Raw genomic sequence first — 26,340 nt, 5'->3', positions numbered from 1 at the left:
CCGTTCTCACGATGATAAGGTTGCTGGGCACTTTGGGTTTGTGAAAACGTTGCACCTGGTTCGGCGCCAGTTTTGGTGGCTCACACTCAGGTGCGATGTGAAAGACTATGTCGCTTCCTGTCCTGTGTGTGCCATGTCAAAACGTAAAAGGGGGTAACCGCAGGGACTCCTGCAGCCAGTGGCGAGCCCATCCCACCCTTGGGAGGAGATTTCTATGGATTTTATTGTTGACCTTCCTCCCAGCCAGAAGAAGACAGTAGTTTGGGTGGTCAAGGATTACTTTTCCAAGCAAGCCCATTTCATTCCATGTGCTTCTATTCCTTCCGCCCCACAATTGGCACGCCTTTTTCTAATACACATCTACCGGCTCCACGGTAGCCCCTCCCATTTGGTCACAGACTTCCCAATTTTGGAAATCATTTTTGAAATTGATTGGCACCAAGCAGGCATTGTCCACTGCTTCGCATCCTGAGACTGACGGATCTACGGAGGTTTTAAATTTGACCCTTGAACAATTTTTAAGGGCATTTATAAATTACCAACAAGACAATTGGGTTGATTTGCTCCCTTTTGCTGAGGTGGCTTACAACAATGCAGTCCATCAGAGCACGGGGCACACCCCTTTTCGTGTGGTTTCTGGGCGGGACTTCGTGCCCATTCCTGAGTTGCCACAACCTCCTACCCAGCCCTGTTCTGCTTCTGATTGGGCTGCTCAACTGGCTGATTCATGGCCGGTGATTCAGCAGGCTTTGGCTGATGCCCAGTCTGCTTACAAATTGCACGGGGACAAGCGAAGGGATGTTCAGCCTGATTTTAAAGTTGGCGATCAGGTGTATCTTTCCACCAAATTCATAAAGTCCCCACAGCCATCACGAAAGTTAGCCCTGAAATTTATTGGCCCTTTCCCCATTATTGGCATTGTAAATCCGGTCACTTTTAAGTTGGATTTACCTCGCAATCTGAAACATTTGCATCCTGTTTTTCATTGCAGCTTGCTCAAGCCTGTCAGCCACTCTTCCCATTGGCATGCCCAGCCTCCCCCCCCCCCCCCGCTCCGATCATGATTGACGGGCAGCAGCATTTTGAGGTGAAGGACGTCCTTGATTCCCGCAGGCTTCGTGGCACCCTTCAGTACCTTATCCGCTGGAAGCACTCCACACACCCTGAGTGGGTGTCTGCTCGCAACGTTAACGCTCCTGTTTTAGTTAGGCGCTTTCATCTAGCTTACCCTTTGAAACCTGCTCCTTGATGTTTTGACTTTGTTTTGGGGGGGCGGTATGTCATGTTCACCGTTTCAATGTGCATTGTACATTGTAACATTTTGCATGTCAAGTTGCTGACGTGGGTTCTGTTTGGGAGGACTCCTCCTACTGGGTTTGTTATCTGTATTCAGTGGAATGGAATGTGTTTGGGTTATCTAGTGTGTTCAAGGTTTTCTTCCCAGGAGATCAGCAGAACTCGTTACCAGCACCTGGGGTGGGGAATTTGAAACAGTTGGGCGAGGGGAGGGATTACGTTTGCACTGAGGGTTTTTAGTTCGTATTTGGCGTGCTTTTGCTCATTCTCAGCTTTCTTTGTATTTGCACGCTATTCTTTAATAAACCAGATATTATTAAGCTCCTGCTTGTGAGTCTGAGTATATTAGGATAGGCAATCATTACAGGGCCCCTATGGGCTGCTTTGGGGGCAGGTTGGGCAGTCCAGTTGTAGACTACAAGTGGTTGCTGTTACCAGGCATCTCCAGGCGGCTGCTTCTTACTCCCCTAGCTAGGAGATGCACCCTTCCCTCTTTTCCTTCTCCTTTCAGCTTTAGACCCCCTTGTTTAACATCTGCTCTGACCATTCAAGGCTAAACAGCTGTCCTTATCGTCTTTGCTGAGTTCCTCATTGGTCTGGTTATGGCTTTATCTTGGCCATCTTTCCTATCCTAGACTGGCAGAGGCTACCATTTGGTGCCCCCTCTAATTGAGAACACAGCGAGGCTTGCCCTGTTTGTACCCTCTCTTCACACTAACAGGCCTAACTTTTTCTTCCTGACAGCACCGGCAACTCCTGAAGGACAGCTTCATGGTGGAGCTGGTGGAGGGATCTCGAAAGCTGCGTCATGTCTTTCTCTTCACGGATCTGTTCCTCTGTGCCAAGCTCAAGAAACAGATTGGAGGGTGAGCTCCACCCAGAAGCAGTTATGTAGGGGAAGAGCGGTGGGTGGGTGGTGCAGCAGAGGCAAACCCCGAGATCGGAGTAGAACTTCCTTGGGGTTGGGCTGGATGCCGGGATTCAAAAATAGGGTTTCTGAACACGTGCCGGGGGTCTCTCTTGCTAAGCGAGGAGGGAGAACTCCGCTTTAGAGCCTATGTCCTTGCCAGCCCCCGATGTTCTGCACTTCTGGGCATTTCCTTGGAATCTTCTTGGAGCCTGCAGCTTTGAAGTTTGTGTGATGTTTATGAGGTGGAAATTGCAGAGGAAGGTTGCATAGCTGGAAAGCTATGCTTTTACGAGGCAGCCGAAGACATTCCAGTAACTGTCTATGAAATGCTTCCTTGCAACCAAAGTTCTCTATCACACTTTTATCTATCGAAGCGAATATTTGTAGCTCAGGGTTGAACTCTGGAGTCCTTGGTGCTCTCTGAGCCTGGTTGTTTCCTTGCAGACGTTTCATTGCCAGACTCGGCAACATCTTCAGTGCAAAGAGGGAGTGGGCCTTGCTCTCTGTTTATATGCCATGGCTTGCCCTGCTTGTGTTGGTGGGGGTGTCGTTCTCTCCTTGGGAGTTGCTTGATTGGGCTGTTGTTTGCTGCTTGGTTGATTGCCTGAGTTATAGTTCCTTGATTAGGGTGTATTGTGCTGTTTGATGGTTCCTCTGGTGTTAATCCTAGTGTTGATTTTTGCATATCTGGGTGTTGATTGCTGGCAAGGGAGTGTCCTGGTCTTTTGGCTTTTCTATTGCCTCTTTTGAAGGGTGTGTAAATGTGGTCTACCTCCATGTGTCTGTTGATGGCTGCTTTGTCTGAGTGCCAGGCTTCCAGGAATTCTCTGGCGTTTTTGGATTTGGCTCGGTTTAGGATGCTCGCAGTTTCCCAGTTGAAAGTACGGTTGAGTCTGTCCATGTGCTGTGAGATTAAGGAGTTCTCATCGTGTCTTCCGACTGCCAGTTGGTGTTCGTGGATGCGCTCTGCCAGTCTTCTGCCTGTCTGTCCTACATAGTGGCTGTTACAGTCTTTGCATTGTATGTTGTAAATAACTCCTGTTTTTTCTTCCTGGGCTACTGGGTCTTTTGGGTTGCTTAGGATGTTTTGAAGATTCCAGGGCAGGGCAGGAGGGGTGGGTGTTGTCATCCAAGAGTCTCTTGTGGCCTTCAGGGGCCCTGCTCCACAAGTGGCCGGCTGTGAGACCCTGTTCTTCAAGTTGGGCTCCGGAGAACAATTGGGGGTGTTGCTGCTGTACCAGCCTCCCTGCTGCATAGCAACCTCCCTGCCTGAGCTGCTTGAGGCCATCTCAGGGTTGGCGATGGAGTTCCCCAGACTCATGGTTCTGGGGGACTTCAACCTGCCATCCCTGGGGCAGGCCTCGGAGGCAGCTCGGGAGTTCATGGCTACCATGGCAGCCATGGGCCTGTCCCAGATAATTCAGGACCCGACTCGAGACAGTGGCCTCACCCCAGACTTGGTTTTCTTGTCGGAGCAGTGGCAATCTGAGGGGAGAGTTAGATCTGTCCCCATTGTCATGGTCAGATCACGCCCTGGTGGCCCTGAGATTCTCTTATGCCACCCCCCTCCACAGGGAGGCAGGACCCATTCGATTGGTCCACCCCTGGTGACTGATGGACCCAGTGCAGTTTCAGAGGGAGCTGGGGGTTATACCTGAGGACCTGCTGCACGGTCCGGTGGAGTCCCTGGCTGCTGCCTGGAATAGGGAGGCAGCCGGGGCCTTGGACAGGATTGCGCCTGTGCGGCCTCTCTTGTCCCATCGAACCCAGCACTCCCCGTGGTTTACGGAGGAGCTGAGGGTTTTGAAGAGGGTTAAGAGACGCCTAGAGCGCCGCTGGAGGAAGACAAAGATGGAACCCGACCAAACACAAGCTAGAGCCGCGATTAAGGCCTACCTTGTGGCAGTAAGAGTGGCGAAACGTCAGTATTTCTCCACTCTTATTGCATTTGCAGAATGCCACCCAGCAGCCCTGTAAGATCACTCGATCCCTTTTGGGGAAGGTGGGCTCAGTGACCCACCTACAGGGCCGTGCAGAGGAATTTGCTGAGCATCTGCAGGACAAAATCACTCGGATCTGCTCCAAGTTGGACTCCAGGCATGAGGCTTGGTCTGGAGAGATACCAGGGGAATGGGCTTACCCAGTTATCTGGGAGCAGTTTGATCCTGTTGGACCTGAGGAAGTGGACAGGATCCTACGGACAGTAAATGCCACCACATGCCATCTGGACCCGTGCCCTTCCTGGCTAGTAAAAGCATCCTGGGAGGTGACATGTGGTTGGGTCCATGCGATGGTTAATACATCCTTGGGAGAGGGGGTGTTTCCGGCGACCTTTAAAGAGGTGCTGGTGCACCCCCTCCTCAAGAAGCCATTGCTGGACCCTACTGTTCTGGACAATTTTCGCCCAGTCTCCCACCTCCCCTTTTTGGGGAAGGTGGTTGAGAAAGTGGTGGCTTTGCAGCTTCAGAGGGCCCTGGAGGAAACGGATTATCTAGACCCCTTTCAGTCAGGTTTCAGGCCCGGTTATGGGATGAAAACGGCATTGGTCGCACTTATGGATGATCTCTGGCGGGAGCGGGATGGAGGCAGTGCATCCATCCTTGCTCTCCTTGATCTCTCAGCGGCTTTCGATACCATCAACCGTGGTATCCTTTGGGGGTAGCTCAGGGAGTTGGGGGTGGCTGGCGTAGTTTTACGCTGGTTCACCTCCTTCCTCCAGGGCCGATCCCAGTCAGTGTTGATAGGGGAGGAGAGATCGGCCCCACTGCCCCTTCTTTGTGGGGTGCCGCAGGGATTGGTACTCTCCCCTCTCCTTTTTAACATGTACATGAAACGGCTGGTCGAGATCATCCGTCACCATGGGATGGGGTATCATCAGTATGCTGATGATACTCAGTTGTATATCTCCATCCCGGGTGAAGTAAGTGATGCCATGACTACCCTCTCCAAGTGTCTGGGGGCTGTGGGGGCCTGGATGGGGAACAACAGGCTTCAACTGAACCCTGGTAAGACTGAGTGGCTGTGGGTTAATGGTTCTTCTGTATCCGGGACATTAACATCTCTGGTTCTGCATGGGGTTGCACTGCCCCAGACAGACCCGGTGCATAACTTGAGGGTCCTCCTGGACTCATGGCTCCTGCTCAAAGAGCAGGTGGCAGCCCTGGCCAGGAGAGCCTTTGTGCAGCTACATACTGTGCACCAGTTACGCCCCTTCCTGGACCGGGAGGCCCTTCGAACAGTCACTCATAGCCTTGTTATCTCTCATATAGACTATTGCAATGCGCTCTACATGGGGCTACCCTTGAAAAGTATCCGGAAGCTCCAGCTGGTCCAGAATGCAGCTGCGCGAGCTGTTTTTGGTGCCCCCAGAAGGGCACATGTAACACCACTGCTGCGCGAGCTGTATTGGGTACCAGTTTGCTTCCAGGTCCAATTCAAGGTGTTGGTTATCACCTTTAAAGCCCTACATGGCATGGGGCCAGGTTACCTGTGGGACCGCCTCTTCCCCACTACATCAACCCGTCCCACCCAGTCGTGCAGAGAGGGCATGCTGCGGACCCCGTCTGTAAGAGAATTTCATCTGGCGGGGTCCAGGAAGCGGGCCTTCTCCGCAGTAGCTCCCGCCCTGTGGAACATGCTGCCCCCGGAGGTGAGATTTGCCCCATCGCTCCTGGCCTTTTGGTGGAGTCTGAAGACCTGGTTCTGCTGCCTCGCTTGGGGTGAAGAGGGGAATAGAGTTACATGGGGATGGTTGTTATAGACCACTCCTCCCACTCTTGGACTGTTTTAGATTCTTCACCACCTGGATTCTTTATTTTTACCTTTATTTATATTATTTATTATTTATTATTGTATTATATTATTTATTATTGTATTTTATGGTTGTTGTTTTTAATCGATTGTTGTAAACCACCCAGAGTCCCCTGATGGGAGGAGATGAGCGGGGACAAATTAGATAGATGATAGACAGACAGACAGACAGACAGACAGACAAAAGAGTTTTAGTTGGTTTATGTGCTACGGTGATGCCATGTGGTTGTAACAGTCTGTTGGTGGTTTCTGAGACGTTTCTGATGTATGGCAGCGTTATCCTTTTCATTGTTTCCATCGGTTGGGTTGCAGTGGGTTGGGTGGTGAGGCACTTTTTGATGAAGTTGAGCAGGTATCCATTTTGTTGGAAGATGCTGTACAGATGATCTTTTTCCTTTTTCTGGTTTTCTGAGTTGCTGCAGTGTGTAAGTACTCGTCTGAATCATTATTCTTACACAGCTTCTCTTGTGGGAGGTTGGATTGTTACTCAGGTTGGACTGTAACTCAGGCAATCAACCCAGCAGCAAACAACAGTCCAATCAAGGAACTCCCAAGGAGAGAACAACACCCCCACCAACACAAGCAGGGCAAGCCACGGTCTATAAACTGAGAGCAAGGCCCACTCCCTCTTCGCACTGAAGATGTTGCCGAGTCTGGCAATGAAACGTCTGCAAGGAAACAACCAGGCTCAGAGAGCACCAAGGACTCCACACTTTTATCTATTTTCTAGATGGGGGTTTTGAGTTTATGTGATAGATTCCACATAGCCAGGCATTCAGGCAAGTTTTAGAAATAGAGGGAACATCAAGGTAGCGAAGGAGAAAGGTGAGCAGTTTGAAACGTGTGCCAGAGAGAGAAGTCCATGCAAGCAGTTCCAAAAAACAGCTTGACCAGATGCCTGCTGCTGATGGCTTCACATTCTCTTGCCAGACCCTTGGGATTGGGGAGGTCAGGGAAGGCTCGCTAACCTTCAGCCTTCTCGCCTTTGCAGGAAAAGCCAGCAGTATGACTGTAAGTGGTACATACCCCTCTCAGATCTCAGTTTCCAGATGGTGGATGACTCAGAGACTATGCCAAACATCTCCCTCGTGCCAGACGAGGAGCTGGATGCCATGAAGATCAAGATTTCCCAACTCAAGAGTGACATCCAGCGTGAAAAAGTAAAGCTGGAGGAGGAAGTTGGAGTGGTTTGGGTGGTGATAAGCCATCAACTATTTCGGTATCACTGGACAGACTAGCAAATGTTAGGTTAAGAAATGCTAATTTGCCTCGGGACTGTGGCTTCTTAGTCACAATGCCCAGAGTGACTTGGTTGGCCGGCTGCTTGTAAAGCAAACCAGGCAGCTGAACAGTTAGCCAGATTGGCCCTTGGTGCAAAAGCCACGTGGTTTGGCTTTCTGCCGTGGCTCGATCTGGGGGGCCAGGCACGCTTGGCGCCATGGAAAACCTCAGCTCAGGCTCTCTCTCGGCACCCAGGAGTGGGACTGAGTCCTGCAGTTCGCTTGGTGGTTACTGGTACGACCACGGAGGCAGCAACAGGGAAGGGGCCTCCCCTTCCTCTTCTCTGGGCTCCAGAAACTGGATATCCTTTTCTGTGGGCATCAGAGCCCCGGTTGCTGCTGTTTCCAGATGAAGCAGGAGGAGAATCGGGCTTACGAGGGTCTAATGGGTTTTGTGGAACCCAGATTCCGCCCGGACGTGTGATTTGAGGAAGTTAGATCTGAGTTCCCTGCATCCCCTGAATTGCGAACAGAGGAGAACAGAATGTAATCCCTGTGTGGGCTTCTCTCATCCTCAGAGGGCTAATAAGGGCAGCAAGAACCTGGAGAGGCTGAAGAAGAAGCTGTCTGAACAGGAGTCCCTGCTTCTCCTGATGTCTCCTAATATGGCTTTCCGAGTGCATAACCGCAATGGCAAAGTGAGTGGGCTTCTGGATTTCTAAGCTAGCTGTGCACAAAACTTGGTTCCAGGAATGGAACATCCCGTGTTTCCCACAGAACCCTCCGGTTAGACCTGGGGCAACGCGCGGGTGCACATTTCCCGAGTAAAGAGTCGTTTGCGGAAGCGGTTTGCCGGGTGTCACAGATCTCTCCTCCAGGCTCAGAGGCAAAGAAGGTGGTTTCCTCTGAGTCCTCTTTGGAAATGCCGTTGCTCCCTCCTGGTTCTGCGAGTGGAGACTTTCTCTGCCTCGCCCTGTTTAATACCCCTCCGTGTGAAGCGGAAACTGCCCTCCTGAGAGTCCCTTCTGTGATCAGCTGCCCCGGACCTTGGGCAGCTCGGGAGGGTTTTACACGCTGCCAGGCCCTGGCGTGGAGTTCACAGGGCTCCCGTTAGTCACTTTGCTTGCTGCAGCGGGTGGCAAAGCCTCAGCCCAGCAGTCGTCTGTCAGGGGTGCAAGGGCCGAGCAGAAGGGGGATCCCGGTGTCCAGCCAGAGCCCCCCTCGGCAGCCACATCTGGTCCAGAGGTTTGGGGATCATGTCAGCAGACCAGAGAGCCTCCACACCCAGCAGCTACTGGCACCCACATTGTTCCCACCTGGCTTCAGCCTTCTGGGCAGCCTTAATCCTTCCAGTGCCCAGGCTGCCCCACCAGGGTGGCTGAAGTGTTCCAGCCTTGGTCCTGCAGGGGTTCGGCTCCCTTCATGGCCTTCCCAGCCATGGGAAGCGTCCTCAGCCTGGGCATCCTCAGAGGGAGATGGTATGTCTGGCTGCCCAGATGGTCGACTCCTTGTGGCTGCTGGTCATGAGACCCATGTGCCTTACAGGTAGTCCTCACTTAACAACCATTCATTCAGTGATGATTCAGACTTATGACGGTGCTGAAAAAACCGACTTACAACCGTCGTAGCATCCCCCCGGTCACATGATCGTGATTGGGCGCTTGGCAACAGGTTCACATTTATGACCGTTGCAGCGTTCCATGGTCATGGGATCGCCATTTTCAACCTTCCTGGCTGGCTTCTGGCAAGAAAAATCAATGGGGAACCGTGTGGTTCGCTTAATGACCATGTGGTTTGCTTAACACCTGTGGTAATTTGCTCGACTGCTGCAAAAGTCATAAAATTGTGTCAGGTTTGCTTAATGACCACTTCACTTAGTAACTGAAATTCCAGTTCCAATTGTGGTCATTAAGCAAGGACTGTACAATGCTCTCTTTTTCTTTGTACAGTCCATTTTAGTTGTCTATATATTTACCTGGCAGAGTATTAAATATCATTCAGACCAGCCAATTGCAAAGCTTCTGCATGGTGAGGATTTGCCAAGAATTATGTGAAACAGAGCCCCAAAAAGCCCTCTTATGCCTCACTTTCTGATGGTGCTTTGTGTACATGGGAGCTATTATTTTATGCCCTTTACTATTGCTTGTTGGGTAGTCTTACGCCGTGGATTATATAACTAAAAATGTTTATATGTTTTTGCATTTTGTGGTGCATGCATTATGCATCGTATTTTAATTCTTTCAATAAACCTGAAGCAGTGAAAAATACATTGGCTGAGTTACAGGGGAGGAAACTTCTGAGGAGGCCCTGGGCATGCAGCGTTGCTGCAGGAAACCAGGTAACGCTGAGATCATGTTTTCTGTGTGTTGCAATCCCCTGCGTTCTCTCCCGCAGAGCTACACGTTTCTCATCTCCTCAGACTACGAACGGGCAGAGTGGCGGGAGATTATCCGGGAGCAGCAGAAGAAATGTACGTGCCCTGGCGGGGTCTCCTGCGGGTTGGCTGGTTGGCGTTTGGGTGCCCAGGGCTCGCCCGTATGCCTGTAGAGGTGCATCACAGCTTGGGCTGGGGAAGGGCAGATGGGGACGTGGGGCGGGTCTTGTACGTGGTCCCTGCTGGTCGCAGAAATGTCTCCTAGCACTTCTCCTTCCATGAAGCCTCGAGGACGGGCGTCCCGGCTGCATCTCACGCTGCGCTGGGCTCCTGCAGATGGTCCGCGTTGCTAAATGGGTGCTGGTGCTGCTGCCTCCCGGGGAGAGCTAGGCCGCTTGCTGCAAGAGAAGGCTTTGCACTGTCCACACAGATGGAAGCGGGGTGGGGCCCAAGCGTGTCATTCCCAGGGGCCCAAGCATGTCATTCTCTTCTGCACCGCAGGCTTCAAAAGCTTTTCGCTGACATCGGTGGAACTCCAGATGCTGACAAATTCTTGTGTGAAGCTTCAGACGGTACATCACATTCCCCTCACGATTAATAAGGAAGGTGAGTGTGTGAGAAGGACCTCCTGTGTGCTTTGAACAGAGCCCACTCTCAATCTGCCCAGCCACCTGCCGTGGATTTCAGGGGCTCCTGCTCCCCCTGTTCACTGCCATCCTCCCCCAGACTATCACCTTTGTATGTTTCTGACCACAGATGATGAACCCTCTGGTCTCTATGGATTCCTGAATGTCATTGTCCATTCCGCCACTGGCTTCAAGCAGAGCTCAAGTGAGTGCAGATGCATGACAGGGTGTGCAAAGGGGTGGAATAACCATTGTACAAAATAGGACAGTGTGCCCTCTTTGGTGCTTAAAAGTGGGTCTGATTTAAAGGTCCTGCTTATTCTTCAAGCAGAACTTGAGTGACCTACAGAGGGTTGCTGAATGGAAATGGTGATGGTCTTCATGAAACGGGATGAAAGGCATTTGTTAACGATTTCCTATGTTAGTCCAAACACTCATAGGGGCTCTGAAAGACAGGTAATTGGAATAGAAAGAATAGAGAACAAATGGCATATTTTCACACCAAAAATATGTGCAGTGTCACCTCTATTGGAATCAGAATTTCATAATGTGTTCATAAATGATCTGGAATTAGAGGTGAGGTGGCCAAGTTAAAATTTAACGAGATTCAGAATGAAATGCAAACTTATGTACTTAGGAAACAGCTATCAACTGCACAGGTTTATAGTGGGGGGGGGGGAGTGGAAGGGAACAGAACGAACTGGAGCAGGTGCAGAGAAGGGCCATGAGAATGACCTGCCAAGAGAGAGTGAAGGAATTGGGAATGTTTAGCATTGGGAGCAGGAGAACAGAGAGCCCTTGTTAAGTATCTGAAAGGATGTCATCATGAAGGTCAAGGCCAGTTCTACCTGGTCACGGTAATAGATTTGTGTTACAAGAAGGAAAATTCCAACTGAATGTTAAAGAATTCTTCCTAATATAAGAGAGGTGAATGTGTTCTAGGAAAGGTTAGACAACCATCTCTTAGGAACTGAAATGAGCTGTATTGCTTGTGAGCGCATGCATGCATTTATCAATCTGTTAAATAACTCTGTCAAAGAAGTCGAAGATATGGGTAAAATCTTCACAGGTCAGATGGCTGAGGGGTATAGGAAATGCTGTGGCAATGGGGGATTCAACTAACCCATCTCATCTGGGAATTAAGCTTTTTGGGAACCAGGAGTCCAACAGGTTCTTGACGTGCCTTGCAGACAACATCATCATCCATCCTGACTGACAATAGGGAGAAAATTGAACTGCTTAATTCCCATTTCCTAGTCTGTCTGTTCACAAAAGGAAAAAGTGGTCCAGCCCGTCAGAAGCTGTACCTGGGGGATGGAAGAGAAATGAAGGTCAAAATAGGCAAGGAAGTGGTGAGAGAACACCAATGCTTTGAATGAATTCAAGTCGCTGGGGCTGGATGGACCACGCCCAGGGTGCCACTAAAGGGGTTGGCAGATGTGAACTCGGAACCACCGACAGTCATCTCTGAGAACTCCTGGAATATAGGGAAGGGCCAGAAAAATGGAGAAGAGCCAGTGTTGTTCCCATCTTTGAGAAAGAGAAAAAAGTGGGCCCAGGAAACTGCAGGCCAATCAGCTTGACGTCCTAGAACGTGATACCTGGGAAGGTCCTAGAACAGAATCTCAGGCAGTAGGTTTGCAAGCACTTAGAAAGGAACAAGGTGATTGCTAAAACCAGTGTGAACATTAAAAACTGGCCACACCATACAAATGTTATTACTTTTTTACAAAGTAACTAGAAGAAGGGAATGCTGTGGTTATGGTATACTATAAAATTGACCATAATCTCCTTGATAAAATGGAACAAAGTGGGATGGAAGATCCCACTAACAGATGGATTCTCGACTGATTGAACAACCGTATCCAGTGTGTGGTCTTTGATGGATTTACATACACATGGAGGAAGGTATATATCGTAGCATGTCTTGGTTCTGGCCTACAGTCAGCGCGCCTCAACATTTTCATAAATGATTTAGGCAACGGGACGGAAGAAATGCTTAGCAAATTTGCAACTGACGCAGAGCTGGGGAGGATTGCTCACAGCTCTGAGCCTGTCTTGAAGAGCAGAACGTTGGACTCTTATCCAGCAAAGTGCAGTTCAGCAGTGGGGAATGTAAGCTTCTGCACTTAGGTAGGAACACCAGATGCACAGGTACAAGAGGTTACCTGGCTCAGCAGGAGTATTTACGAGATGGGACTGGGCTTCCCTTTCTGGGAGACTCTCCTGAAGCATGAGCCAGCAGTGGGAGAGCAAATGCAATCTTGCATTAACAGAGGCGTGAGATCGAGATCATGGGAAGTGATGGTCCGCTGGTCTGGCCACATCTGGAATGGAATATCTGTGGCCATTTTGTGGTTGCCACAGTACAAGAGGGATGCTGAGGAACTGGAAAGTGCAGAGTAGAGCAGCAAAGATGATGAGAGGCTTGAAGGCCAAATCCTAAGAACTGCGGTTGAAAGGCTGGGTGTGTTTACCCTAAAGAAGAGAAGGAGACAGGATGGCAGCCTTCCGATACCTGAAGGGCCGCCTCAGGGAAGAAGGTGTAGATTTGTTCTCCATAGGACGAGAACCAAAGAGCAGAAGCGTTACAGAGCAACTGACACCTTGGATTTCCTGACCATGAGGGCTGTCAAGCAGTGGGACCTGTGGCTCCTGGAGCCACGAGTCACTGGAGGTTTTCAAGCAAAGGCTGGACAGCCATTTGTCTGGGATGGCCTGTGGATCCCTGCTAGACTGGGCCAGTTAGACTAGAAGAGCTCAAGGTCCCTCCCAACCCTAAGATTCTGTGAGAGGCTCCTAAGTCTCATCTAGCTGCATTCCCTAGGGCTATTTTCTGCCGCTTCTCCAGCCCTTCTCCAGATTGTGGTGATTTTCTTACCTGTCTGAAGCCGGTCTGCTGGGCAAGAGAAGGAAGACAAATGGAGTTCCCCATTTTCCTTTTCAAGCCTGCCTGGGAAGGTGTTTTCCTGCTTCTGACTAATGGCTCAGAGCGTGAACTTCCTGGCCTTTGCTGGCCTCTGCACACTGTTGAAATGGACAGGTCCATCTTAAGTTTCTTTTAACTCTTTTAAGCTTTGGGGATGGGATTCTCCCTCTTTAATATGAATTCCCATTCTGAGCAGGCGCTGGACTTGATGGCCCCAGTGGCTTTTCCACCTCAGAGTCTATTATTTGCTGATGATCAAGGTAGTAAAGTAAAAAAGGGGATTATGAAGTGCTTCAAAAGAATATTTCTAAGTTCTTTGAATGGGCCTTAAAATAGCATGTGCAGTTGGCTGAATTCAAGTGCAGAGTGACAGACACAATTGCAAAAAATCAAAACTGCCTATGAATGGAGTCAGAGCTGGTCAAGAAAGGAATCCTGGCCTCCGAAAGGGCAGCCCAATGAAACGGCAACCCGGCGTGTGACTGCTGTGGCGAGGAGGGAGAGGACAGCAGATTCCATGCCTAGGAACGGAACTGCAAAATAAAACTGCCAAGATAGCAGCACTCCTGGGCGAGCGTCTCTGTAGCTCAGGAAGTCTAGCTGGAAGAGTGGCGGAAAAGGGAAATCGCTACAACTGGGGGATGAGAGCAGTGGGGGGGGTGGGCTCCTTACTCACCCCTCCCCCTCTGGCTGAATACGGCTGGTCGATACCTGGGCACTGAGCGCGGTAGATGTGGTTTCCATCTTGTGCATTACATTAACAGCTGCTTGTGAGATTCAGAGAGATCTCATGTGAGCTGGGCTGTTTTTGCAGGGTTAGGGAAGCGTGTAGGAAGTTTCTGCGCAGCCCAGTTGCCCTGACGGTTTTCCGTTCCACCGTCAGCCACGTGGCTGGCACACTGAAGCTGATTCTCAAGCCCAGCTGGCACTTGGGGGCAGGCAGGAGGGCTGATTGTCTTGTCATAGAACCAGTGTTGGAAAGCACATCAGAGATCATCTAGTCCAACCCCCTGCGCTATGCAGGATCAACTACCCAGGCTCACTTTGAAGACCTCCGCTGAAGGGGACTGCACTCCTTCAAGAGGCAGCGTGTCCTGCTGTTGACGGCTCCAGTCCAATTCTCCTCCTGTCCTGTGGGGCGGCAGAGGCCTATTCCACTCCCCTTTCTTCTGAAATCCCTTTAGATGATTATTGATCGATCCATTGACCTATGCCACCTTAAGTACCGGAGGCAGTCTAAGCGGCTTCCTGAAGGCTTGGCGCACCTCCCCTCAGCCTCTTCTTCTGCAGGCTAAACGTACCCGGCTCCCTCGCTTGTTCCCACAGAACGTGGCTTCCAGTCCCCCCACCCTCTTGGTAGCCCCTTCCTCAGCTCACTTCAGCTTCTTTTGTGGCTGGAACTGCTCTCCAGGCTGATGTGGAGCCATTTCTAAGTAGCTCCAGGTGGAGTCATTGGACCAGTTAGGGATCCATCTACAACTTGAATAATCTAGCTAGCCCATTTTTTAATTTTTTTTTAAATTAGATTTGTCCCCACCCATCTCCTCCCTTCAGGGGACTCTGGGCGGTTTTACCTTTTATTAACAAAGATAGCATGAAGGAATTTGTCAGGGTCAGTGTCATGCGCTGCCTGCCTCTGAATAATGCTCAGACACTGGTTCGATGGATCAGGCTCTGGTTTATTCACAGCGCAGTTACAGCGTCGGAAGAAAAAAGCTGAGAGTGACAGGAGCGCGCCAGTGCGGGGTTTAAATACCCCGCGCCGGTCAGCGCCCCCTCACTCGCGGTCACGTCACCCCCCTTTGTCCAATACGTTGCCCTGCCGGTGGGTGAGGGGTTGTGAGGCCCCGCTGGCGTTCCGGGATCGCCCATCATCGGGTTTTCTATTCATCCGGTGATTGCTGTCAGCTGGGCGATCTCCGTTGTATTGGCGCTGATGGCTTGGGTGTGCTCCGTGATCCGTTTAGTTATTGTTTGTTGGCCGTTAGTCGTTGTGAGTTGATGGCTACTTATCTTGAGCCCCTTCTCCTATTTCCTTGCTATTGTCATGTGTGCCATTGCGCTGATGACTTCAGCTCAACGGCACTCATGACATACTGCCCCCTGTCCGAATAGTGCTCCCCCCCGGTTTTCTGGTTTTTTTTTTTTGTTTTTTTTTTGTTTTTTTTCGGTGGAGCTGTCAAACGGCACTTTTTTTTTTTTTTTTTTCCGAAATTCCCGCCGGAGTAGTTGTCGCCCCTCCCTTTGCTCCTCCCTCTACCACGTGCCTTCCCAGGGTGTGTCCATAGTGCGCATGCCCGGGTCACGTCCTGGCGTGCGCATGCTCCAGCCACACCCTGTTTGTTTGGCTCAGTTCGGCGAGGAGAGAGGCGTGGCTGGTCGAGTGCTTATCAGCTCCAGGTAGGACCCTTCTTTTTTTTATTTAAAGTGCGTCGCCTTTGTTATAGCTCCTGGGCGTTGCCCCCCAGGTTGCCCTGTTGACTTGCTTGCCACTCCCCCGCGGCCGGGGGGCGGGGGGAGGGTGCTGGCGAACGCTTGTCACCGCCTCGTGGGCCCGGGGCGGGGGGAGTGAGTCCCGGGGGGGGGAGGTCCACCCAAGTCGCGGGCTTGGGGGGGCCCTTTCCCTTGGGGCACGGGAGGCGGGGGGGGCCTGCGGGGGGGGTTTTTGCAGGGGATGGCTTGCTGACCTTGGTTGTGGCTTGTCGGGGTATGCCCGGTGAAATGCTCTGGTCAGGTCAGGCGCGTTAACGTTGTGCGCCGCCACCCATTCCGGGTGGGGGAAGTGTTTCCACCTGACCAGATAGTGTAGAGTTCCTCGTTGCTTGCGGGAGTCGAGTATGTCCCTTATCTCGAAGTGGTGTTGCCCGTCGATCATCACCGGTGAGGGCTGTGGCGTGCTTGGGTGCCATTGAGAGGTGGTTGCCGGTTTCAGGAGGCTGGTGTGGAACACCGGGTGGAGTCTCCGTAGGTTGTGTGGCAGGTCCAAGCGTATTGCTACCGGGTTCACTATTTGGGTGACTCGGAACGGCCCGATGTACTTAGGCCCCAGTTTTTTCGAGGGTTGGGGTGACTTTAGGAACTTGGTGGATAGGTAGGCCATATCCCCCGCTTGGAACGTCGGTTGTTGGCGCCGGTGCTTGTCGGCCTGCTCTTTGTAGGCTGCCTGTGCATCCTTCAGCGCCGCCGTGATTATTGGCCATGATTCCGCGATCTTCCGTCCCCAGTCGCTAGCGTCCACCTGGGGTTCCGGGGGTTGAGGTAGCTCCGGTATGGGGACGAAGTCGCGCCCCGAGACTACTTCGAACGGAGTTTTCCCCGTGCTCGTGTGGACGGCGTTGTTGTATGCGACTTCGGCGAACGGGAGCAGTTCAGCCCAGTCGTCTTGGTGATAGTTAGTATATGAGCGTATGAATTGCTCTAAGGTGGCATTAAGAACCTCTGTGGCTCCGTCCGTCTGGGGGTGCCAGGCCGTAGATAGGGCCTGTTGGGTCCCCGTCAGCTTTAGGAAGGCCTGCCAGAATTTGGAGGTGAACTGTGTGCCCCTGTCGGTCACCACACGTGCGGGACATCCGTGTAGCCTGTACACGTGGATGAGGAAGAGTTTGGCTAGCTGTTGTGCGGATGGGACCGACGTGCAGGGGATGAAGTGGGCCTGCTTTGAGAAGTAGTCCTTCACCACCCAAATGGCCGTTTTCTTCTGGCTGGGTGGGAGGTCCACTATAAAATCCATAGAGATTTCCTCCCATGGGCGGGAGGGTTCTGCCACCCGTTGTAATAGCCCCGCGGGTTTGCCTGGTGCCCGTTTGGCCCTAGCGCACGTTGGGCAGGACGCTACGTATGCTTTTACGTCTCGCCTGAGCGCGGGCCACCAGAATTGACGCCGTGTTAGGTGTAGGGTCTTGAGGAACCCAAAGTGTCCTGCTTGTTTGGCGTCGTGTGACCTATGCAAGATCGCCTGGCGTTGCGAGTCCGGGACATAGATTCTGCCTTCCCCCCATGCCAGGTCCTGTGCCATCATTACCTTGTCGGGGTTTGCCAGGAACCAGGGGTCGGTTTTGAGGGCGGTGGCGAGGTCCGTGCGCATTCCCCCTGGTAGTTGCGGTTGGCTTCTTCTGGTCGCAGGTTGTCCCGCCGTCGGCTGCGCCGTAGAGTCGAGCTGCCTCCGAGCGCCGCTTCGGGTGGTCACGGCCATCCCCAGTTGCGAGGCGGATAGGACCGTCCCAATGGTGTCTGGGGCGGGCTCTTCATCTTGGGGCAGTCGGGAGAGGGCGTCGGCCAGGAAGTTCTTTTTGCCCGGCATGAACTTCAGCTGGAAATTAAAGCGGCTGAAGAATTGGGCCCATCGGACCTGTTTTGGGCTAAGGCGTCTGGGCGTTCGTAGGGCCTCGAGGTTCCGGTGGTCGGTCCAGACCTCGAATGGTTGGGTGGCTCCCTCGAGTAGGTGTCGCCATGTCTCTAGCGCCGATTTTACCGCGAAGGCTTCTTTCTCCCAGACGTGCCATCGCCTTTCTGTCTCGGAGAACTTCCTTGACAGGTAGGCGCATGGTTTCAGGAGTCCCGTGGGGTCCTTTTGGAGCAGGATGGCCCCCAGGGAGAAGTCTGAGGCGTCGGCTTGGACCACGAACGGCCGTTCTGGGTCCGGGTGCGCGAGGATTGGCTCCGTGGTGAACAGCGCTTTCAGCTTGTTGAATGCGGTCTGGCACGCGGGAGTCCAATTCAACACTGTGCCCGGGTTCTTGGCGCGTCGGGTGTCCCCCACCCCTTTGGTTTTGAGGAGGTCCGTTAGGGGGAGGGCTATCTCTGCGAACCCCCGGGCGAATGACCTGTAAAAATTCGCGAATCCGAGGAAGCTCTGGAGTTGGCGTCTGTTGCGGGGGCGCTCCCAGTTTAGCACCGCCTCGACTTTTGCGGGGTCCATTTCTATGCCGTCCCCGGAGATTCGGTACCCCAGGTAGTCTAGGCGCGCTTTGTGAAACTCGCACTTTGTAGGCTTGGCATAGAGCTGCGCCCCTCTGAGCTTGTCGAGGACTTGCCTGACTAGGGTCACATGTTCCTCGTGCGTTTTTGTGTAAATAAGGACGTCGTCGATGTAGACCAGGACCCCTTTGAACAGATGTTCATGCAGTACCTCATTGATGAGCTGCATGAACACCCCAGGGGCCCCCGCGAGTCCGAAGGGCAGCACTTTGTACTGGAAGGCGCCTAGGGGGCAGTTGAACGCAGTCTTCCATTCGTCCCCCTCCCTGATTCGGATGCGATAGTACGCCTCGCGAAGGTCCAATTTGGAAAAGACTTTGCCCGTGGACAGGTGGGCGAGCATGTCCTTCACCAGGGGTAAGGGGTATTTGTTGGACAGGGAAGCCGCGTTTAGGCCCCGGTAGTCGGTGCAGAGCCGTAGGGTGCCGTCTTTCTTCTCCCGGAATAAGACGGGGGCTCCGACCGGTGAGCATGCTGGCTCTATGAATCCCCTGTCTAGGTTTTTATCGATGAACTCCCGGAGGGTTGCCATCTCCTTCGGGGTCATCAAGTAGATCTTTGGTCTAGGTAAGGGGACGTCGGGCAGTAGGTCGATCCGGCAATCCGTCTTGCGGTGGGGGGGTAGTTGGTCAGCTTCCGCCTCTCCGAAGACCTCGGAGAAGTCGGCGTATTGTTCCGGTAGGTCTGCTGTGGTAGCGGCGTTGTCCTGTGTAGTCGCCTCCGCTCGTCCTACAGTGGGGTTGGTTCTGCCCGCTGAAACTGGTGCCCGATACTCGCCGTCGCCGAATATGAAGGTGCGGGTCTCCCAGTTGATGCGCGGGTTGTTTGTCACGAGCCATGGCATCCCCAGGACTGCAATGGGCCGCCCGATGTGAGTGACGACGAACGATGTGCGTTCGGTGTGAGTGCCCATTTGCAGGGTGACCGGCTCGGTTTGCAGCGTGGCTGGTTTCCCTCCTGCTGTAGAGCCGTCCAGCTGGTGGAATGCCAACGGCGTGGGGAGGGGGAAGCAGCGGAGGTCGGGTTTGGCGACTAGGTCGGGGTGGATGAGGTTTTTTGAGCACCCCGAGTCCACTAGTGCCGCGGCCGTGGTGGCTCCGTTGCCGGCAGAGAGTTTGATTGCCGCCATTATTACGGGGCTTTCGTCGTTCCGTCGAGGTGGTCCGCGCTGCTGTCCCACCGCCTGCCTCGCAACGCGTTTCAGGGCAGGCGGGGAGCTTTTCCCGCCGGCTGGTCGGGGTCTACGTTATCCTCTTCCCCCCAGTAGGCGTCCCAGCCTTCCTCTGGTGTCGCTGTGGCCACGGTCATTCGGCGGTGAGGGGGCGGCCCCAGGTTGGGTGGTTTGGGGCTAATTTTCGGGGTGGGTTTAGGCGCACTGGTCGGCGGTCGGTTGGCGAAGCAATCCACCGTCTTGTGCCCTAGTTTGCCACACTTCCCGCAGGGCTCCCGATTGAATTTCTTTTTTGGGTATATGGGGCCGGCCATCCCCACGTGTGGTGCGGGTACCTTTTTGCCGGCATAGTTTGTGTCTTCCGTGGTTGTCATGAGGAAGGTGCGGTGCGCGTGTTCGGCTTTCCCCGCGAGGTGGATCCACCCGTGTAGCGTTTCTGGGTCGTCGCGGTAGAGGGCCCATTGGAGAACGTCGCGATTGAGCCCCCTTTTGAACATTTCCAGCAGGGTGGTCTCGGACCAGTCGCTGACCTTCCCCGCGAGGGCTTTGAGCTCCAGGGCGTAGTCTGGGACCGTGCGTGTGCCCTGTTTAAGTCTTTGGAGTGCGCTTTTCGCCCTTACTTTGGCTAGGGGGTCTTCGAAGTAGTTTTTCATCTCATTGATGAAGGCAGGGAAGGTGGCGAGGGCGGGGGAGCTGGACTCGTACAGTTGGACGTACCAGTCCGCCGCCCTGTCTTGTAGTTTGATCGCCACGGCGGCGATCTTGTCGGCTTCGGAGTCGTAGGAGTGTCTGTGCCTCCCCATGAACTCCCTGGCGTTCGTTACGAAGAACGAGAGTTTCGTGGGGTTCCCATCGAAGAAGATGGGGAAGTCCTTTGGGGCCCGGGCGTTTTGCGCGGCCCTGCCTCTCGCTTTCCGGCCTGTGGTGTCGTCCGCCTGGGCCGTCTGCTGACCCTCCGCTGGCCCGTGTGGGTTCGGTGCTTCGCTCGGGGTGTGGGCCTGTGCGGGGACGTCGTTGGGTGGCGCGGGGGGCATAAGCGACTGGAGCATGGTCCGGAGTTCCGTCAGTTGGGCCCGCATGGCCGCGAGTTCAGCTCGTGCCTCCTCGTCCACGGCCCGCACCGCCGCTGGGGCCGGTTCTGTCAGTGCGTCGGCGGGGGTGGGTTGCCGGCGGGGTTCATCCTCCCTCTGCTGCTGGTCCGCTTCCTCCGCCGTCTGCTGGGTGTCTCCATCGTCCTTCTCCGTGTTGACCGCCGTTGGGCTGTCGCTCCACGCCCGTTGCTGGGGTGCGATGTGGGGCGCGGGGTCCTCCGCTGGTTTCGGAAGGCATGTTGCTCCCTCCCGTGGTCGGGTTGCCTCCGTCGCCATCTCCCCTTGGGGTTGGAGCTGAGACTCGGGTCGGGTGGGGTGGGCGTCCATGGCTCCGGGAGTCCGCGGTGCCTCTGGCCTTGGTCGGTCCTCCTCTGTCTCTTGCCGTGCGGCTCGCCCTCCTTGCCCGCGTCGCTCCGGCTTCATCTTGCTGGTCTTCTCGCCGTCTATTCCTCCCGCGGCTCGTTGTCGTCCGGTGGGGCTCGGCGAGGCTGAGTTTATGACTCTCAGCTTTATGTCATGCGCTGCCTGCCTCTGAATAATGCTCAGACACTGGTTCGATGGATCAGGCTCTGGTTTATTCACAGCGCAGTTACAGCGTCGGAAGAAAAAAGCTGAGAGTGACAGGAGCGCGCCGGTGCGGGGTTTAAATACCCCGCGCCGGTCAGCGCCCCCTCACTCGCGGTCACGTCAACCCCCTTTGTCCAATACGTTGCCCTGCCGGTGGGTGAGGGGTTGTGAGGCCCCGCTGGCGTTCCGGGATCGCCCATCATCGGGTTTTCTATTCATCCGGTGATTGCTGTCAGCTGGGCGATCTCCGTTGTATTGGCGCTGATGGCTTGGGTGTGCTCCGTGATCCGTTTAGTTATTGTTTGTTGGCCGTTAGTCGTTGTGAGTTGATGGCTACTTATCTTGAGCCCCTTCTCCTATTTCCTTGCTATTGTCATGTGTGCCATTGCGCTGATGACTTCAGCTCAACGGCACTCATGACAGTCAGTTTGGACTGTATCCACCGATTCCCCCAAATCTATTATGGTAGGAACTCTATCAAAAAAAGGAGCGGCTGTTCTGGCACAGCTTGTTCATGATGGACTCATTCTGGGGCACCATTTGCTCTTCTCCAGCCCACTGGGGCCACGCCAGACCTCCAGGAGTCCTCCAGGGTTACAGGGAGCGGTTCTGCCCCACTGGTTCCTTTGGTGCCCTGGCATTCCTCCTCCTGCCCACGGAGACCTGTGTACCTTTCAACTGGCTACCTCTTGTCCACCCCCTGCTGGCCCACCCTGAGCTGCATCTCCCCCCTTGGACCAGTGGCCCAGCCGTGGCCAGCAAGGGCTGCATTTCCCTCCGGGAAGAGTCCGGGTCAAGGCTGTCTTCCCTCACTGGCACTCACTACCAGCACCCCACTTGCTTGCTCCTTGCCACAACCCTGCTGCCTCTTTCCTCACAGCCCCAGAGCCTGTTTTGTTGTTTGGACATTTCTTGCAGCTCCCAAGCTTCAGCTCTTCTGGCACAATCCTTCCGTTGCTTGTTCGCCCCTCTTTTGTGTCCCTTTTTCTTTTCGATATGTCCAGATGTTCTGGGTGTATTATTTATTTGGTAAATCTGTATAGCCGGCCATCTCACATACGTGATCTACGAAGGTCTCCTTAGAGGTTTTAGCCACCAATTATTTCTGGGCGCTGCCAAATGCCTAGACTGTGGCATGGGATGTTATGCAGGGTGATGCCTCTGCTGATTTTGCCTGGCACTGGTTGGCTCAGAGCACTTGGTGATTGTGCCATCTGGCTTCATACTAGGCATGGCAAATAAACTCAGCTCTGCAATCCCAAGTGGAACTTAAGGTGGTGAGATAAATGCAGGAATTGCAGAGAATTAAGAAGCCCTACAAAGACATCTGCATGTGGCAACACCGTGGAACCCTGCCCTCTGTTTATTCTGGCCCGTAGTTTGGACCCGGGCCTTGACCACCCACCTTTTCATTTGGCTGCTGATCTCCTGGCCCTGAATTTCTGCCATGTGTCCCTTGTGTGCAGAATGGCTTTCCCACCTCACCAGTTGCCACCCTTACAAGACCTTACCATGACATGAGGCATGGCTTCTGCCGACAGAAGGACATTTTAAGAAAAGAATAAACTTAGATTGCAGAGTAGAAATAACCTGTCTGGCATGCCCAACTTATTCTAGCCCCCAGGAGGATGGATCAGTGGGGCCCCAGGAGCCCCAGTCTGGGCATCGAATGGGAAGGGGAGAGCCCCTTGGTCAAGTGCCCAGCCAGGCTGTGGCCCCACTGAGGAGCTTGCAGCAGACCAGCCTCTGTGCTCCTGGGAGCACCGGGGAAGGGCAGGGCAGGGTCCGGAGCTGCAGGGAGCAGCTTCTGAGATTGGCCGGCACGCGTCATCCGTCTCGCTGCCTGTGGAGATGGTTAATGATCCCAGTTCTGTGGGCGTCCAGCCATAAAACCACGGGCCAGCCCAGCATACACGGAGACCAGATTCAGAATCTGAGGCAGTCGCTGAATGCAGCACAACTGCGGCTGCCCCCGTGGCTAAATGTGGTGGTGACATGGACAGCTGAAAGAGCTGTAGCTGGGTCGGGGGCAGAAGCCAAGCGTTTTTATGGCCCGGCTCGGGGGACCTGTTGCACACACGGAGGCCATCTCTTTTTGGGCCGAATCCTTGCCTCGTGCCCAGCCATAATGTGGCTTGGGTTTGCGTGGGCTGGGAGTCCAGGCGGTTGTGGCGCCCTGAGCTGAGCAAGCCCACAGCCCCTCAGATGGCGGTGCGCCCAAAGAGGCGCCTTGGGATTTGTGAAGCCAGAGCTCGGCCGCTGTGGGGAAGGGCCCTCTTTAAGGCGGGGGGGGGGAGGCTCAGCTGCGAGGGCCACCCAGTTCAAAGGCGCGTGGAGCGTGGCCTGAGGGTGACCGAGGAGTGATGGCCTGCCCAGCCCAAAGGCTGGCTGGCGCGGCCTCCTGCCTGGCGCGTGCAGAAGAGCCCTGCGGCCCGAGGGGGCTCTTACAGGAGCGGCGGCTTCCTCCCCTTCTTTCGCCTCCCAGGCCTGTACTGCACCCTTGAAGTGGACTCCTTTGGGTACTTTGTGAACAAGGCCAAGACGAGGGTCTACCGGGACACCGTGGAGCCCAACTGGAACGAGGTAGGCGGGAGCAGCGCCGTCTGCCTCCCCACTTCTCCAATGGGGGGCGGGGGGTCTTTCTGCACTCGGGTGGCCGAGCTTTCCAGCACTTTCTTTTCTCGCCTTGTGCCCCGGGGGGGGGGCTTCTTGGGGTTCAGATGGACCTGGGAAATAACCCTAACCCTAAGTAAGCCTAAGTATGAATTAAGTAAGTGAATTAAATAGGACAAAATAGTGTGATTTAACTTTAAAAAAACCCTGCTTATTTTACCCGTGTCTGACTTAGTTTGTGTATCATGCTCCTGTGAAAATGGATCATCTTTTCTAAATTTGCACAGTAATTTTATTTTTTAAAAACCGTTTTTATCTTGATTCTTAAGAAAACACATTTCCTAATCGGCAAATAACGTACTTCCACATCTTGCTCAGAAAAAGAGCTTTTGTTCTGTGTGTAGCCTGACTGGGAGACACTCCAGATGGTTTGCTGGGCCTGCATAGGAGAGTCGGTCGCAGGATCCCTGGGCTGCTAGCGAGAAGGGAGCTGCACCCGGTGTGCTCGGGAGGGCTTTGGACTCAGGAATGAATCCTGGAGGGAAAGCTGTGAAGAGCCAGCACAACCCCCTAGTCTGAGGCTCGCACAGCACGAAGACCCCAGAGGGCTTTGGAGAAGAACCTTGGCTGCTGTGTTCTCTCCCTGGGGGATGTCGCTGTTCCATTAAACGGTATAAGTGTTGTAGCCCCTGAACGCCATTTTAGGACCTTCTGAAAGGACGGCGCCCTTCATGCTGCTGAAGCCGGGAAAGGGTTTCCCTTTGGCAGGGACAGAGCCGCTCAGTCAGGTCCCTCTGCAGGGGGAGCACGGCGAGGCGGGGGCTTTGCCCAGCAGAGCCCCGCTGCCCTTGCCCGAGCTCTGCGCTCTTCTTGTCCACAGGAGTTTGAGATAGAGCTGGAGGGCTCCCAGACCTTGCGGATCCTCTGCTATGAGAAATGCTACCACAAAACCAAGCTCACGAAAGAAGAAGGCGAGACCACGGACCGCATCGTGGGCAAAGGCCAAATCCAGGTGGGTCGTTGCCCCTGGTCTTTTCTGTTGGTGAGTCAGGGGTAGGGATCCTATTGGCCTCGGAGCTCCACGCCACTGCTGACCATCCCAGTGCAGGATGGGTAACTTTAATTTTCACCGAACCTGAAATCAAATTGCATATAGGTAGTCCTTGCTTAATGACCACAATTGTGACCATAATTTCAGTTGTAAAGCGGTCATTAAGTGAATGACCCAATTTTACATCCTTTCTTGCAGTGGTCGTTAAGTGAATTGTAGTTCCCCATTGATTTTGCTTGCCAGAAGCTGGCCAGGAAAGTTGAAAATGGTGATCCCATGACCACAGCATGCTCTGGCGGTCATAAGTGTGAGGACCGGCTGTAAGTCAGTTTTTTCAGCACTGTCATAAGTCTAAACTGTCACTAAATGAATTAAGTGAGGACTGTATACTCAGTAGGATTATGCTGCAATATTCATATTCACCACCTCAAGTTGAAAGCTATGGTACGCACTCATTGGCGGGGAAGCTTTGGGGTGTGCGTGCAGTCCTGGACCCTCTGGGTGAGAACCTGGAGGTGAGCCGCGGCCTATCATGGTCCCTCTCAACTGGCCTTCCCCCCGAAATTCCCTGGAAAACCTCGCTTTTCCATTTCCCTTCATATGTTGGGATATGCAGGGAGAGAAATTAAGGCTTCCCTCCTCAGATGTGGCACTCTCTCTCGCGCGCATACCCTGTGGCAGTCTGCCAAAGTAAAAGCTACCTGGGCACCAGGTGGGCTTTGGGGGGGATGTTGCTTATGGCCAGCATGTTACGCTTTGAGAGCCCAGTGAAGGGGGCTGTGCGGCAAGGTTTTTCTAACTCCTTCAGGCTGCAGAATCTGCTTGTTAAAAATTCATGGGATTCTCCGTGCCCCCCATCAGGGACAAGCTCTTGAGATAGAAAAGTGACTGGGTCTGAGAACCGGCTGCAGTGGATGGGGAAGGCCCAACCCTGCGCTGTGGCTTCGTGGGGGGAGCAGGACCCAGGGAGGGGGAAAGCGGACCAAGGAGGAGGAGGGAGGAGGGAGAAGGCCAGGGAGTTGGGGGGGCAGCACGGTTGGCTGCAGCCTTGGCCGTGCAGGAGCCTGCATGAGGGGGGGCCGCCTCTCCCCCAACGAGGGCCTGAAGCACCAGACCGCCCCAGATGGCTGGTCTGGCCTTGGCTGATCTCTGTGCTGGGATCCCCCGGGCATCTCCTGCCCCTTCAGGGTGGGCCTAGCTGATGCCACCTTGCCAGCTCCTCAGAGGATGCGATGCGGGGCCCTCTTTGAACTGTCCAGCTGGGCCATCGCACGGAAGGGAACGAGATGCTTTGCCTGCTGCCCCGAGGCTTCCCCAGAAGCGTTAGTTGGGCTCTGAAATCCTGCCTGTTGTGGCGCACCAGATGTTGCCGGCCCGCTTTACCACTGGCCCAGAGGGGTGTTTCAGCAGCGCACAGTCCCCCTCTTCCGTATTGTGAGAGCACATTATCAGATTAGCCGGTGGGGCCCAGAGATTGTTTTGTTATTTATGGTTTTACTCTCATGCCCCTCCATTCTATGCCGGCCCCGAGCAGGTTTTGCTGGTTGTAGGGTTTCCTCCCCAGGAGAAAGTGCAGCAGGGACGGTTCCTGCCCTCGGGAGCAGCTGGGCGGATTGCCTTGGCAAAAGCTCGGGGGTGGTGGTGGAGTTACCCAGTTTCTCTCCTTCTGCCGCTCTGATAGCACCTCACTTTCCGGTTGTGTCTT

At 53.8% G+C, this 26,340-nt stretch overlaps 1 protein-coding gene across 1 annotated transcript in view; it reads left to right on the top strand.

Annotated features, from left to right (window-relative positions):
* BCR (BCR activator of RhoGEF and GTPase) overlaps positions 1-26,340 on the top strand; it is a 100,778-nt gene that overhangs the window by 49,503 nt on the left and 24,935 nt on the right. Inside the window, exons 9-16 of the mRNA XM_063315852.1 lie at positions 2,041-2,162; positions 7,008-7,176; positions 7,815-7,934; positions 9,631-9,706; positions 10,112-10,216; positions 10,367-10,441; positions 23,457-23,554; positions 24,465-24,596. Coding sequence (XP_063171922.1) covers positions 2,041-2,162; positions 7,008-7,176; positions 7,815-7,934; positions 9,631-9,706; positions 10,112-10,216; positions 10,367-10,441; positions 23,457-23,554; positions 24,465-24,596 — 897 coding nt within the window. The remainder of the gene's footprint in view (positions 1-2,040; positions 2,163-7,007; positions 7,177-7,814; positions 7,935-9,630; positions 9,707-10,111; positions 10,217-10,366; positions 10,442-23,456; positions 23,555-24,464; positions 24,597-26,340) is intronic.

This window comes from Candoia aspera, chromosome 15 (genome assembly GCF_035149785.1).
Source record: "Candoia aspera isolate rCanAsp1 chromosome 15, rCanAsp1.hap2, whole genome shotgun sequence".
Taxonomy (NCBI): Eukaryota; Metazoa; Chordata; class Lepidosauria; order Squamata; family Boidae; genus Candoia; species Candoia aspera.
This window is presented reverse-complemented; position numbering and strand designations above follow the sequence as displayed.